Raw genomic sequence first — 15,097 nt, 5'->3', positions numbered from 1 at the left:
CTTATATTTGACATGCTGTAATATCAGGGTTTTTGTATCTATGTTGCATGATAAGAACTAAGTCATTTTGCTTGTTGCATGTGATTATTGTTATTCTATTTTGTACTATCCCACATGTGCACTAAATTATGCTGGCAGAGAACTAAGAAACTGTTATGAACATGAGGAGAGTGGACAGCAGTACTCAAGCATGTATGCCTTGAACTATACTATATGTCATCCTTAATTTGCTGTAACTCTGCAAAATAATATAATCTATAATAATAATCCTTACACTTTTTCAGGAAACTCAAAGTGCTTTATAGGTACTACATATACAAGGTGTAGCCCCCACCTCTATGAGAATCCTCATCACCACACATCAGCTATCAGTGGGGAGGAGAACAGAGTAATGAAGTCAGTTCATAGATGGGGATTTTTAGGAGGCCATAACTGGTAAAGGCCAGGGGGAAATTTGGCCAGGACACTAGGGTTAACACTCCTACAACTGTTAATGGAGCCATAATGATATGAAAGGGGAAAGGAAGGGAATTACATACTTCTTTCCCACACAATATGTAACATCCTGTTCTGATGCCCTCTGTCATCTGTTCAAGCATTGTGATTGTGTCTAGTTCTTGGCCATAAGAGTGGAACTATGTCTGAGGCCTCACCCCAAATGTGACAGCTATCACTAAAATCAAGACTTAAGGTATAAGGCTATTTACAATGTGTGATTGCCTGGGCTGCAAAGCTGTATCCAGCATCTTGCCATGTTACTTTCTTTGCTCCTTTTTTTTTTAAGCCTTCAATGATGTCTTGATCAACACATTATATTGAGGTGAGTAAAATATTAGAAACAATATGACTATTAAATTTGTGAAGTGTACTTCAGTTTTGTAAATAGAAAATACACCCTGTCATACTTTTCTAAGAGGCCAGTCGGTTGTCAAAGAATGGCCCAGTCTGGCCTTTGAAATCGCTTGTTGAAGAACACACTTTGGAGTCATGTTGACACCCTTCCCCTGCAGCATCAGTGACAGTAGTTCATTAGTCTGCATCATTTTAGATAATTGTTGGCATTTTTCTAAATTAAAACAAAGTCTAAAATGGAATCATGCCATCAGTATTTCAAGCATAATTCAATTAATTTCTCTCTGAGCCTTTGATTGCAGATTGCATTAGAGAAACGACATTTCGTAGAGACAGTACTTCATCTGTGCTTCGTAATATCATAATAGCCTGTTTAAAATACTATCCTAAAATGGAAGTTAAACACTGAATGATATTTCTTGAAGAGAACGCATCTTAGTAGTTGTTTAGTTAGTTCAGGTGGGTAGCTGTGTCAGCATGCGTAGGCTGCAAAGGAACAAGAAATAGGTTTATTCCACGCTGGAAAAAAAAGAAGAAAGAACGCAACGTTTCGACCGTGGAGCCTTCTCCAGGTGTGAGTAATAAAACCTGGCACATACTACAGAATACTCCTCACACCTGAAGAAGGCTCCACGGCCGAAACGTTGTGTTCTTTTTTTTTTCAGCATGGAATAAACCTATTACTTGTTCCTGTTTAGTTTGTTCGTCAGTTATATTCTGAATTAAATACAAAATACACCTCAAATCGGGTCTTTTTGTCAAATAAAGTATTTCAAGCAATTTTGGAGATTATCTTCCTTTTATATCCAAATGTGTACAACAAAGCAGCATATCGCAAGCAAGACCATTCCTTCGTAGCCATGACTTAAATTTTGGCAAGATCGCTGAAAGATGGAGCTGGGCTTAATGTCGCTCTAGTGACAACAGCTCCCCTTCTGTAAGCTACTGTAGCCAGAGGGAAAGCTCACGTTAAGAAATAAAGATGTATGTTTTGTTCTACTGTGTCACTCAGACAGTTTAATTTTGCTCGGATTTAAACTGATTTAATCTTCAATTATGAAGTGACGAGTCGCTTAGATTGTGCTCTGTTTTGGTGGAGCTTGAATGGGAATGAGAATAATGAAATGAATGGGCTCTGCGGGGAAGGGAGACCTGTGAGCTGCAAATGCTGGTCTCTACGGAGGTTTTGTCTGTTAATCGCTGCGTTTGAAAGGCAAGAAAGGATTTTACTATGGTTCTCCATTTGGCCAGCACTGGTGAGCGTGCCTTGCAGTTTCTTTTCTCTTTTTTAAAAAAATTAATATTCAGTTATGTTGCTAATAATGGGAGGTTGTGGTCTCTTCATTTGGGATATTGTCTTACTGCAGTTGTTAACACGAGACGTTTTGTAGACTACTTCAGGTCTCTGAATATGATATATTGCTATTTTTTAAAATGTATTGTTAAAACTGTAAATACGTTTTTGTTTCCCCATCTGACCCACTCTATATAACGAATGCTCATGGTAATATTTTTGTACATTTTTAACATACATGATTTAAAATACCTGAGCATTTTTAATGTATTCTGTAGTATGTTCCAGGTTTTGTTGAATCCTGCACAGTCAGAATATTGCAATAATTGTGCTTAAATATACAGGGCCTTATCTAGATAGTCCTTTCAATAATTAAACACTTAAACTATGAAAAATATATAGCAGATGAAATGTAAAAGATGTCTACTTTTTCATCCTGCACGTCTATGTGATTTTAAAGAACACACCCCTGTACCGTTTTTCTTTAAAAAAAAATATTTTTAATTGATTTCTTAAACGTCGCTTGTTTTGAAAAAGCAAACTGGGGGCAATATCATATGCCAACTTTTATGTTTTTTTTAAAGTTTTCATATGCTGAGAATCTGAGTTGTGAACGTCCTTGACGGGTTTCTAAAACAAAGCGTGTTTAAGACGATTAGATTTTACAGGCAAAACAAAATGTAAAATCGATCAGTTCTGTGCAATACTAATTGTCACATTATAACATAAAAAATCAATTTATGAAAACTATTAGAGCTTAAATCCAAAGACGGAAATCAGACCTTTGGTTTTATTTTGCTGGTTGCGGCCGTCAAAACAGCTACTAAAAAGGGCAATTTCAATATTCTCTTTTCCTTGGCTTTTATGTTGGACAACTAGTCCCCTCCCCCGCCTTCCAGCACTGTATTGCCGTACAGTTATTGACCATCTCTTGTCTGTGTTGCATTGGAAAGCATAATCTCTGCCCGTCCTGCATGTACCCAGCTCGACTTTGAGAATTTGAAAACGCGTTTTCTTTTCTGCGCTCCCAGGCTGCGCGCTGTAACCCGAAGTGCTCCACTGTTTTGTCCGTGGCGAGCTGCCGTGGCAATGGGAGACAGTATGTCGAAAAGACTGAAGCTGGTGGCAGGTGCGGAGGCAGAGATGGAGGAACGCGCTTTCGCAAACCCTTACCCGGACTGGGATCAGGGAGTCTTCGCCTCCGGCACTGCGGGAGCGGACAGTGAGTGCAGTGAGCACTTTGATGCTAGCGGGAAGGTAAGCAGTTACTTATCTTGTTTTAAAAACCACCTGATGTCATCCGTCGATACAGAGTTGTAACCTAAAGCGGCATGCATAGTGTCAATAAGTAATGTATTTACAGTAAACCGAAGTTTTTCAGTTGCTTTTGCAAGTGAGTTGCACTTTTAGAACACCACGTCTGTGGAAGCACGACTTTTATTTACACACTTTAATGCGACGTGCGGTACATCACACTGAAAAGCATTTAATACTAAACACACGGCAGATGACTTACGGTTGAAAATACTACTATAAACTACGTCTAAATTTACAATAGACATGTAACCATAATCCACCCTGTTGTATGTCATGCAGTAACTGTCATAGACTTATGATCCCCATTTTGCTATATAACGCGGACGTACGTCTGGCACAGTAATCTGCCTTTGCTGTTAGTATTATGAGTTATAAGGTTAAATTAAAACGCCTCGATATCGTCTACATAACTGTCAGCTTGAGTTTCTTTGCCACTCTCCTTTCTGTTTCCACTATGTATTTTATTTAATAGAAAACATTACGGTTAGCATATTCTGTCACAGACATGATGTGTAAATTAAGCAATTCCCATCCGTTCTAGCTAAATAAAGTAGTTTAATACTAGGTCTCCTTAACTATGCTGACTAGAAACACAGTAAACTTAAAGCAATGGTCTCTGCCAAGTTAAGTGTAGTATGAAAAGCATTAATTACTTGTAATTAAGATTAAGAGTCAGAAATCCCTTTCTGACCAGATATAGCACCTGACAGGCCTACTATTCAAACTGCTGTGCAATAGCAGTACATCCTAGAACATCTATAAGGGTTAGCTACAAAAGTAGTGAATTTGTAAGTAATCCACACAATTTGTGTCACAGATAAGAATTATTCCTGCCTTGTACGTGACTATTCCACCTTATAAAGGGTACTGGGCCCTTACTTCCTTGCCACAGGTTCTTTTCATCTCCCAGAATCTCCAGTGCATGCACAGACCAGAGAGTTATTCTTCTCTTCACAGGCTTCCTATGACCACTACTACAATACACAAATCAGATGTCATCACTTACTCATTGACATATCCAAAACCCCAGTTACCAGAAAAGACATCCCAGAAGAAAATTCCACCAGCATTCTTCTCCGAACCCAGCTCTGGTCAGTGATCTGCTTAGCCTCTTCACACCACAGGAAAGAGACAGCGACAGTCCAAGCATCCTCCTCTGTCCCTAGAGTCCAGTTTTGGGTGGAGGGGGAGAAAGCAATATTGTGGTCTTCCTCTGCTACTCCTGGTCCCTGGTGCCATAGCTCTTTCCTGGGTCCACCTGTCGCGATCAGTCCCACAAAACGTCCTTTTTCCAGAGGTCTCCTTTCTGTCCTGACTGGGGCTTTTTATGCCTTCTACACACAAGTTTTAAGTGCTCCTTCAGGAAGTGTCTGTCCGAACATGGTACTCTGCTCTAACTCTTCCTGTTCTCAGGACCCCCTTTCAACCACAGGTCCAGTCAAACCTGTTTGCAGCCCCACATATTACCCATGGATGGTGTGGCAATTGCTTGGTGCTTTCAGTGAGTTAAAAGTGCCATCAATCAGGGCAGGAGACACAGTCATCCCTAAGATGTTACTGGCCCTTCAAGGCGCTTCACATCCACACAATCCTCAGCTCCTGGTGCCCAACACTCATCTTTTCCACTCTGTGACATATGCTTTAAATGTCATAGGCTGACATTAATTCTTAAACCAATCCCTCTTCCACATTTACAATTACAGTCAGTGTTGTGTTTGTGAAAACCTCAGTCCTGGATTCCTGGGACATTCTTGGGATGATCCCCAGGAAGGAGTGAAGTAATAGAAGTATTTGGGCTTAAGACATTAAGAAATTAAAAGATGCTGCATTCTTTTGGCACTGTAAAGCATAGGAGCTTTGCAGTTTGGGTAGAAATTCCAATATTGAGTCTTTTATTGGCCCTCAGAAGTTATCAGCTGTGGATGTTATTTTGATGAGTGTTACCAAAGGAAAATCAGGAGCTTCAGGACATTGTGGTGATGGGTTGTTTTAAATTGTATGCTTCAATCTGTCTGAACTAATGCACTATCTTGGTATTCTGTTAGGGGCGTCTGTACTGTAAAACCTAGGTGTAATGTGACACCCTTTTTATTAAATCTGGAGCGCATTTCTGTGTACACATCGACCTAAAAAGATCACAATTCCCAGAAGTATGTGATCTGTCCTGGTTTAATATCCCGCAGGCTGGTCAATCTGTAGATATACAGTTTTATGCAAGAATTTGGGCACCCCTGGTCAAATTACATGTTGTACAGTTACTATTTATTTGCTAAATTTAACGGATTGAAAAAAAATAAAATGTGGCATTTGCAAAAGTGGATCCACTAGTGTTATGTTTTTGTAAGGTCTCAGAACTTAATTGACTCATTAGGCCTTAATCTAAGTCAGGTGATGACAATTCCAGAGCTTCATAAATTTTCTGACTCTTTGAACCTCTCAGGGTGTTGTGCTTACACTCAGCAACCGTAGACTCCTCTAAGCAGAAAATGAAGATAATTGACTCTTACAAAGCAGGAGAAGGCTATAAAAAGATATCTAAATGCTTCCTGCTTGTAATTTCCGCTGTCATAAATGTCATTAGGAAATGGAAGTTAAGGGGAACTGTTGAAGTCAAGACAAGATCTGGAAAACCAAGAAAAATCTCCGATAGAACTGCTCATAGACTGGTCACGAATGCAAAGCAAAACCCCAATATCACTGCAAAGGACCTGTAGGAAGGTTTAGCTGGCACAGCAGTGGTGGTGCACTGGTTCACTGTGGTGTGTTTCGTGCTTGCACAAACATGCTCTACATGGAAGAGTCATCAGAAGGAAATCTTACCTGCGATCTCATCACAAAAGTCAACGTCTGAAGTATGCAACACAACACTTAGATAAGCCAGAGGCATTTTGGAACCAAGTGCTGGTGGTCTGATGAGGTAAAAGTTGAGCTCTTTGGCTACAATCATAAAGGTACGCCTGGAGAAAAAAAGGAGAAGGATTTGAAGAAAAAAGCACCTTGCCAACTGTTAAGCATGGATCTACTATGCTTTGGGGTTGTGTGGCAGCCAGTGGCACAGGAAATATTTTGCGGGTAGAGGGAAGAATGGATTCTACTAAGTATCAGCAAATCCTGGAAGCTCATGTCCCACCATCAGTGAAGAAAAGGAAGGTGAAAAGAGGTTAGATATTACAACAAGACAATGATCCAAAACATACCTCAAAATCAACCATGAACTAATGTACTTCAAGAAATGAAAGATTAAGGTTTTGGAATGGCCTCACAGTCCCTAAACTTGAATATTATTGGAAATCTGTGGATAGATCTTGCAGTGCATGCAAGACGACCTAACTAGAAGCGTTCTGCAAGGAAGAGCGGGAAAAAATTCCTAAAGGAAGAATAGAAAGACTGTCAGCTGCCTACAAGAACCGTTTGGAGGCTGTGATTTCTGCCAAAGGGGGTGTTACTAAGTACTGACTGATAGGGTGCCCAAACATTTGCATATGCCACATTTACTGTTTTATTTTTTTCAGTCTGATAAATTCAGCAAATAAATTGTGCTTTAAAATTTGCAGAAATATGTCAAGTTTATGTTTGTTTGCTGCAGAGGTTGTGTTTACTTCTTTTCACTTAAAAAATCAACAAAACATGTAATTTGGCCAGGGGTGCCCAAACGTTTGCATACATCTGTAATTGTTTTCATAACTGTTTTATAATATTAGCATGATTTGCTGGACGTCATGCATTACTCCATGCCTTTCTTTGACTGCCTGTGGCCACCTGCATAAGAGACCATCAATTAAATTACATCTTACTTTTCCTCTCTGTGTTCCTCGAATTTTAAGTGTTGCACAGAGCAAATATCCTGAAAAATATACTGTCAAAACCTTGTTAAGAAAATAAGTGTGCACATTAATGCTTGGGTTGTTTAGGTACTTCAGGTGTTCTGTAGGCCCAGGGCCAGCTTCTCAGTATATCTCTGATGTAGTTATTGTGCTATTTTGTAGGTACTTATCTGTGGAATTTCTGCTTTCTGACAATTTTATTAAATATAATACAATGAATGTTTCCAATTTCTGATTTCTGAAAATTCAGGAATGACCATTTTTACTATGACTGTTTTATGTAAGGAAATGGAAAACTATAGGCTTTTCCTCTGTGGCAGCACTGTAGGATAAAATGTGTTCTTGGAATCTCATGACCTGTGCCACTATCTTCTCCCCTACATATGAAACACAGGGTAGCATAGGAAAATGTATGAAATATGTATTTGTGACGTTTGGGAACTTGTTTTGCACTATTATGCTGTTGGCTGAAACAGAGCAGTGCACTGTTGGATATTCAGGGCACTCTTTACAAGTGATTTGTACTTCTTATAGCCCATTAATAAACATGCAGAGACCTTTGCTGAGGACAGAAGCTGTCTAATGGTATTACACAGCCTTAGAGTTAAAGGCTAAATTAACAGATTGTATACACAATAACTCCAGATCTAGTACACCAGATCTTGGACTACTCAGTCTGCCTCTTTAGGTATATTTGTATTTTACTTTCATTCTGGAATGTCAAATCTGAATAAAATAAGGTCACTTTATTGGCCATTTACAATTTCATGCATTAAGAATTTGTCTTTTCGCATAGGCCAGCTTGCTCTCCATGAGACACACAGGCACACAGACGGGGAGAGAGAAGCTTGGGGTCAGAGCGCAGGGTCAATTATTTATACTGTGCCTCTTGAGCAGCTGGGGTTAAGGGCCTTGCTCAGGGGCCCAATCGAGTAGGATTCCTCTGCTGGCTGCGGGATTTGAACCGGCAACCTTCCAGCCACAGGCGCAGATCCTTAGCGACAGAGCCACCGCACTGCCCGGTGGAGTGAATGGAGCTGATGTTAAACCCTTTATCATTAATTTAAGTGATTTATTTTATTCATTGTGTACAGACTGGATCTTCAGATAATTAACAAGTTCTGGAGTGCACATAATCTTTTTCTATCCTGTATAATACAGTACCTTCTTAGATGTTACATAAGATGTAAATACTTTTTAGAAATCATTTGTGCTAATTGTTTCAAAAGGCATAACATACACAAATGTCCATGACAGTGATATGAAATGCACAGAACAGACATGAAAATAAGTTTAATATTTTAACAGTTTTTCAAAAATGAATTTAAGAATGATCATTACTAATACTAAAATCTTTATTCAAATGTTGTGTCATTCATTAATAAATTATGCTTAGGGTTTGGGCTAGACTGCAAACGTACAAATATGTTATGGCTTTTGAAAGAATGATATATACTGTATATACTGTATATCTTTATAACCATATTATAATATGTTATGTAGCTTCTAAGTAGTTTCTAAGAAGGTTAAACAGGCTTACCCATATTCCTAATTCAGAGGAGGCCGTCCACTTCTGCATCTTGGAGTTGAACCTGACTCTTTAGGTTCTTATATCTTCACATGTATTGCTGAATAAGTTCAGGTATTGTAATTTTCTATGCTTGTGAAAAAGTAGCACCTAGATACCTCATGATTTATTTGACAGGTCTCCACCAAGCTGGAAAGTGAATCCGCTTACTGAACTTAAATAGTGAACTTCATTGACACATTCTGGAGTACCAGTTCTGACCTGGAAAACTGCCTAGCTAGCGATGCAGCAATTCTTCTGTCCTTCTGTCAGGCTCAAGCCTGAGACTTGGAGCAAATGCCAAGGCCCCTAATAGGAGACACACCCAGCAGGATCTGCCAGGATTAGTGCAGTGCAAGCCCTGTCAGCATAGGCCAGGCTTAATGCGTGCACTGTGACCTCTCCCAAGGACTCACGCAGAGGATGTATATGCATCTGTCCTTAGAAAGTTTTGTTATAGTAAAATGGATCCTTTATTATTGTGTAAACTTGTAGTTGCGTGCATCTTGTATTAGTTTTAAAAAATAAAAGCATATTGTGTTTTTCAAGAATCATTCTTTACCAGTTGTAAACTGGTGTTCCAGGGAGTCAGTTGGCTGTTAGGGCTTGTAGGAAGCAGTCAAAGTGGAGTTGGGGGATACACAGGGTTGACTATGTTCTGTGCTTTACTCTTCAATAGCTTACTTTTGTTTCCGTATTTTAATAAAGTGCACTTTTCATTTCTTGAGTAATCAATCCTTTGTTGCCTGCAGTGGGATTTTAGATTCCAGTCATCTTTCAAATATCGTCAAGATTCCTGAAGCGACCTGCCTTCTGTAAGTCTGGTGAGATGATGGAATGGCAGAGACTATCATTATCTTATTCCCTCACTGTGCATTCTTGATAAAGGATGTGCAGTCTGCCAACCCCAGATTGTAGTAGGAAATACTTCATTTTCCTTGTTTATTCTGCTGTCAGTTGCTCTTCTTTCCTCTTTAAGGACAACCATGCAGAGGAGAGCCACGTCAGAGAAAAAAATGTGTGTTTTATACCAATCCTGCAAGATAATAATAATAATTGCTCACACTTATATAGTGCTTTTCTGGACACTCCACTCAAAGCGCTTTACAGGTAATGGGGACTCCCCTCCACCTTCACCAATGTGCAGTATCCACCTGGATGATGCGACAGCAGCCATAGTGCGCCAGTACGTGTACCACACATCAGCTAACAGTGGGGAGGAGAGCAGAGTAATGAAACCAATTCTTAGATGGGGATTATTAGGAGGCCATGATTGGTAAGGGCCAATGGGAAATTTGGCCCGGACACCGGGGTTATACCCCTACTCTTTCCGAGAAAACACTCTGGGATTTTTAATGACCACAGAGAGTCAGGACCTCGGTTTTACGTCTCATCTGAAGGAAGGTGCCTGTTTGCAATATAATGTTCACACCACTATACTGGGGCATTAGGACCCACATGGACTGCAGGGTGAGCGCCCCCTGCTGGCCCCACTAGCAGCCCCCTCTTCAAGCAGCAACCTTAGTTTTTCCCAGGAGGTCTCCCATCCAGGTACTGACAAGACTCACACCTGCTTTAATTATTTGCAATTACTAGGCCATAATTTTAATATGTTGGAAACATACATACCAGAGAAAACAATGTATTTTTTAGCCAACTACAGCACAGAATATTTACTGCAATGATGATCTTCTCTGGTCCTGGAGAGCCATGATCCAGGAGGTCTTAATAGGGCACCTGTCATCATTGTATAAAGCCTGGGAGAATGTGTGAGTTTGGGATCAAAGTAGTATATTTCTTGAAATTGTATCTTTTTGTAATACTTGAGCCCCACTGCATTTGTCCTACATTTTTATAAAAGTACAAACATTTGGACAGATTTGTTATTCAGCAAAAGAATGAAATCTGACTTAAACATAACAGAAGTTTTTTTCTTATTATCTCATACAGTATTGTTTCATTTGGTGCACACTCCATTCTCTTTGAAATTTAGAAGTGCATTTGTCTGATGCGTAGAACAAATGTTTTCCAGTCTGGGAGAGTGCTACAGACTGTATGATGAAGGTCTCTCGAGCTTGGTGTCCTAGTGAGATCGCATTTTGGTCTATGCATATTTCTGTACCTACAAAGTGCAAACTGACATCAGATACATCTGGGAGCATTTTTGCAAATGTTTGTTCTTTTTCTCTAATGCACTGATAGTCAACTGATGTAGAGAGACAGAACAGCTCAGCTGTCTATCTTGTATGGTCTCAGACCACTGACGGTAGTTACATTTGATTCTAACGGTGTTATCCTGAAGCTAAAAAGCTTTGGAACTAGTACATCAGTGTATCAGATATAAAAGAAAAACTGCATCCTCTGCCCTGTGTAGCGTTTCTTCCCTCTGTGTAATTTTCATACAACAGAAGGGCATGTCTATATTTATCCAATCTCGTTCTTCTCTGGCATCAGATGCAGTCTGAGAGAAAAATGCTTGTGTCCTTTCCAAGTAATTTCAAATTGCTTATGTCTTTAAATAGTCATTTTGTATTTTTTATGGCTCCCAAATACTTCATTTTGCAGGTGGTGATGTTTCAGGGGAGATAGAATGATTATAAAAATGCTTACATTGCGGTACTGTTTGCTGTGGAAGAGACTGTTTGATTAATGCCCTGTGATTCAATACAAATCATTGCTTTTGCCTAGGGGAAAAGAGCTTAAAGTGGCTGGGGCATCCAGATGTCACACAGAATCTTTAGGCCTTCAGTGATTTCTTACTCTGGAAATGTGACTGCTGCAGCATGATTCAATATAAATCCCAGGGTTGAAGTTGCTGTTCTTTCTGTGGTGTTCACTGCTATGTGTATTTGGTTGGAATGAAAGGTCTTCTGACCTGTCTTTGACAGAAGCCATAGTCTGCTTGACTATGTGGAAGATCACTTGTAAAAGGACAGGATTATTTACTGCAGTATACGTTAGACAACAAATGGGGGCTTTAGTAAGCCTATAGTTGTACTGTCTGCAGGTCTCAGAAAATGATAACTTTAAAGGTATTGTCTTGTCAGAGCTATATGGTAACTGAACTTTACTTATATTTATGATACAGTGGTTATTTTTCTTGTTTTTGTCTGAGAAACTGAACTTTGATTTATAGAATTTTCATTTGCCTAGACCCATTCTTTCCCATTCCCTTTCAAACACTGAAGGGCCTGTTTGATAGGGTTTAATAACAGCTCACCTATAAAAGTTTCTCCATCATTTGTTTTGTCTTTTACAAAAAGGAAGGAACTCTTGGACAATTCAGTTGTGCCTTGTATGAATGGAGGTCTTTATTGTTCATTGTTTTTCCTATGAATTATCAACCAGGTCATTTCTCGTATTGAATTAAGCTCAAATTTGTTTTTCCTCATAATGTTTCCTTTGCCTAATTTAATCTATTTGATTATATTCTCTAGAAAGAAACATTCAGGTACTGTTTGATGATTAAGGAAGTTTGATTATATTTCAACAGCAATCTATCGTAAACAATTTATGGTAGCACTCAAGCAGTTTGTGTGTTCATGGTCAAATATGTAGGGATTGTAAAAACCTATACCTAAACCTTTTGTATTGTACGAAAGTTAATATTCTGTTTGAAAGGAAGCAAAATAGTTAGTATGGTATCTCATATGCGCCATAAAATCATCATGCTGAATGTAGAGAGTCGTGAAAATACTGATAATGATTGCCTAGGCCAACATTGCTGGTTCTAATTACATTTAGAATATCCTTGTTTCATAAGACAGGCTGTGTGTTTTTCTGGTACCGTTTTACTGTATATTTGGTTTTGTCAGGGCATTATATAGAAAAACGACTGGTATCATTTGGTGCTACTACCATACTTACATACAGTATGTAAATGCTAAATAATATAGATTTCAGTTATCCTTGGCTTCAATACTTTATATGAGTCTACAGGACATTTATACTGTAGTTCCAGTAACATTGATTCCCCCCTCTTAACAAGGTCTACTAACACAATATTCCCAACATATTTTCTTTTGGGCATAAGTGTTATCTGAACATGACCTTCAATTTATAAAATTGTTGAAAGTGTCTAAAATGCTCAAATTATGTTTCATCTGACAATTAGAAATGGTTCCAATTATCATTCAGGTGGTGTTTGGTAAATGTGTTCAACATCATAATAATAACAACAACAACAACAACAACAACAATTCCTTACACATATAAAGCTCTTTTCTGAGCACTCCACTCAAAGCTCTTTACAGGAAATGTGGACTCCCCTCCACTACGAACTGCATGTAGCCCCCACTTGCATGATTGGACTCCAGAACACTCAGCACACATCAGCTATCAGTGGGGAGAAGTACAGAGTAATGAAGCCAATTCATATTTGGGAATTATTAGGAGGCCATTATTAATAAATTAATTAGTTTGGCCAGGACACTGTGGATAACAGTTCTTTTTTGAGAAACGCCCTGGGATTTTTAATGACCACAGAGAGTCAGGATCTTGGTTTTGTCTCATCTAAGGGATGACAGCTTTTTACAGTATGGTGTCCTGGTCAGTATACTGGAGCATTATGACCCACAACATTAGCTTTCCCTTTGCTCACACCTGCTTAGCTTCAGTGGGTTGCCAGTTGTAATATATTTTTGTAATATACTGAATAGTTAATTGATCAAAGTTAATAGCCATGAATAGTTAATTGATCAAAGGTTCAGTTGAAAAAAGTTAGAGGTATTTGCTTTAACAAATTGGGTGATTAACTTGTTCCATACTACCACAACACTTAGCGTAAGGAAGTTCCTCCTGTTTTCAGTTTTAAATGCACTTCCACATAGTTTCCATATTTGTCCTTAGGTTTGTGTTTCATTGTTTATTCTGAAGAGGTCTGTGCCTTGACTTTATCAGTACCTTTGCAGATTATGATCACTTCTCAGCCATCTATGTTCAGTAATGAAAAGATTAAGTTCTTTGGACCTGTCACATTCCTTTAAGTCCCAGAGTGCAACTGGGAAAAAAATTCTAATAGCACCAGTTATTTTATCTCTGAGATTAAGCAGTGTTCAGGAGATGGTATTTCACAAACCCTGCTGGACTGCATTCCTTTGGGACCAAACTAGCCACCGGCTGCTTGCATATGTCTAAAAGTCATAATGGAAGGGCTGGTTAGTATAATGGCATCTGTCATCTGTTACATTGTGGTGTGCTCCATATTTGTATCTCATCCTTCTGTAAAAGAGACGTACTGTACGCTATTTTCCAGCAGTTCAGAGCACATACTGTATATAGGAGACATTATGTTTATATCCCGATGACTCTCTCTGCTGGTATTTGAGAAGCAATCAATTCTAATCTTTTTCTGCACCCAAACTTATTTGCCTTTTCTCTTGTGGGCAGGGAGTGTTAGAGATGTCTCATTCATCATTTACTATGAGTGCTGTCTCTGAAGTGCTCCAGTGAGAATCAAGCTGAAGAAAAAAAGACACAATGTTTTTTTGAATAAAAATGATTTGCTTTCGTATAGAATGGGTGCCTTTATTTTAAAACAGAAGATTTATAAAGCACATTTCATCCGTGTGCGTCACCTGGTTGATGTGCCGAAAGGCTTTGTTGCTGTTTACTGCAGTTCTTTTCATTGTGCCCTTCAAACTTAACAACATGGCTCAGCCTTCGCCACACCATGCATCTCATTTGCTCTGCATGTGACGTGTGCAGCCTCACAAGACAATTGGGTTTTTTATGGAGCAGACAAAGGACAATCTGATTGATCTGGAGAGCTGCTGTCTCCCTTTCTTGTAAAAGTAAACAGGATCATCCCCTGTCTCCTTAATTGGCCTTTTCATGTTACAGCTGCCAGTCAGCATTGAACCCATTTATTTTAAAAGCTGCTTGCTGTGTAAAGAAGACAAATCCATCCTTCTATTTGTAAAAAAAAAAACAGGAGAAAAAGAACAATGGCTTAACGGCAAAGTAGAAAAATTAAGATGTTGATGATTAATAAAGGGAACTTTTTGTCTCGGGAAAACGTATTACTGGTTTTGTCACTTGGTCTTTTTTTTAAAGGCTGTGAAATTAGATAATTCATTTGTTGGTATCCATGAAGATATTAATGAAGGAATAATGCCTGTGAAGGGGTTCCCATGTTCAGCTGGTACAGATGCTCATCTGGAGTGCAGACATTGCTGATTGGAGTTTATGCTGTGTCGTGAGTTGGAGTTTAGGCTGTCGTGAGTTGACTGTGATTACCCAGGC

The 15,097-nt window shown here is 39.0% G+C and overlaps 1 protein-coding gene across 1 annotated transcript in view; it reads left to right on the top strand.

The window, feature by feature from the left end:
* The first annotated feature begins 1,726 nt into the window (after positions 1-1,726).
* The window catches only part of lancl2 (LanC lantibiotic synthetase component C-like 2 (bacterial)), a 42,949-nt gene continuing 29,578 nt past the window's right edge, over positions 1,727-15,097 (top strand). Inside the window, exons 1-2 of the mRNA XM_006634297.3 lie at positions 1,727-2,108; positions 3,178-3,403. Coding sequence (XP_006634360.2) covers positions 3,236-3,403 — 168 coding nt within the window. The 5' untranslated portion in view covers positions 1,727-2,108; positions 3,178-3,235. The remainder of the gene's footprint in view (positions 2,109-3,177; positions 3,404-15,097) is intronic.

This window comes from Lepisosteus oculatus, chromosome 6 (genome assembly GCF_040954835.1).
Source record: "Lepisosteus oculatus isolate fLepOcu1 chromosome 6, fLepOcu1.hap2, whole genome shotgun sequence".
NCBI lineage: Eukaryota > Metazoa > Chordata > Actinopteri > Semionotiformes > Lepisosteidae > Lepisosteus > Lepisosteus oculatus.
This window is presented reverse-complemented; position numbering and strand designations above follow the sequence as displayed.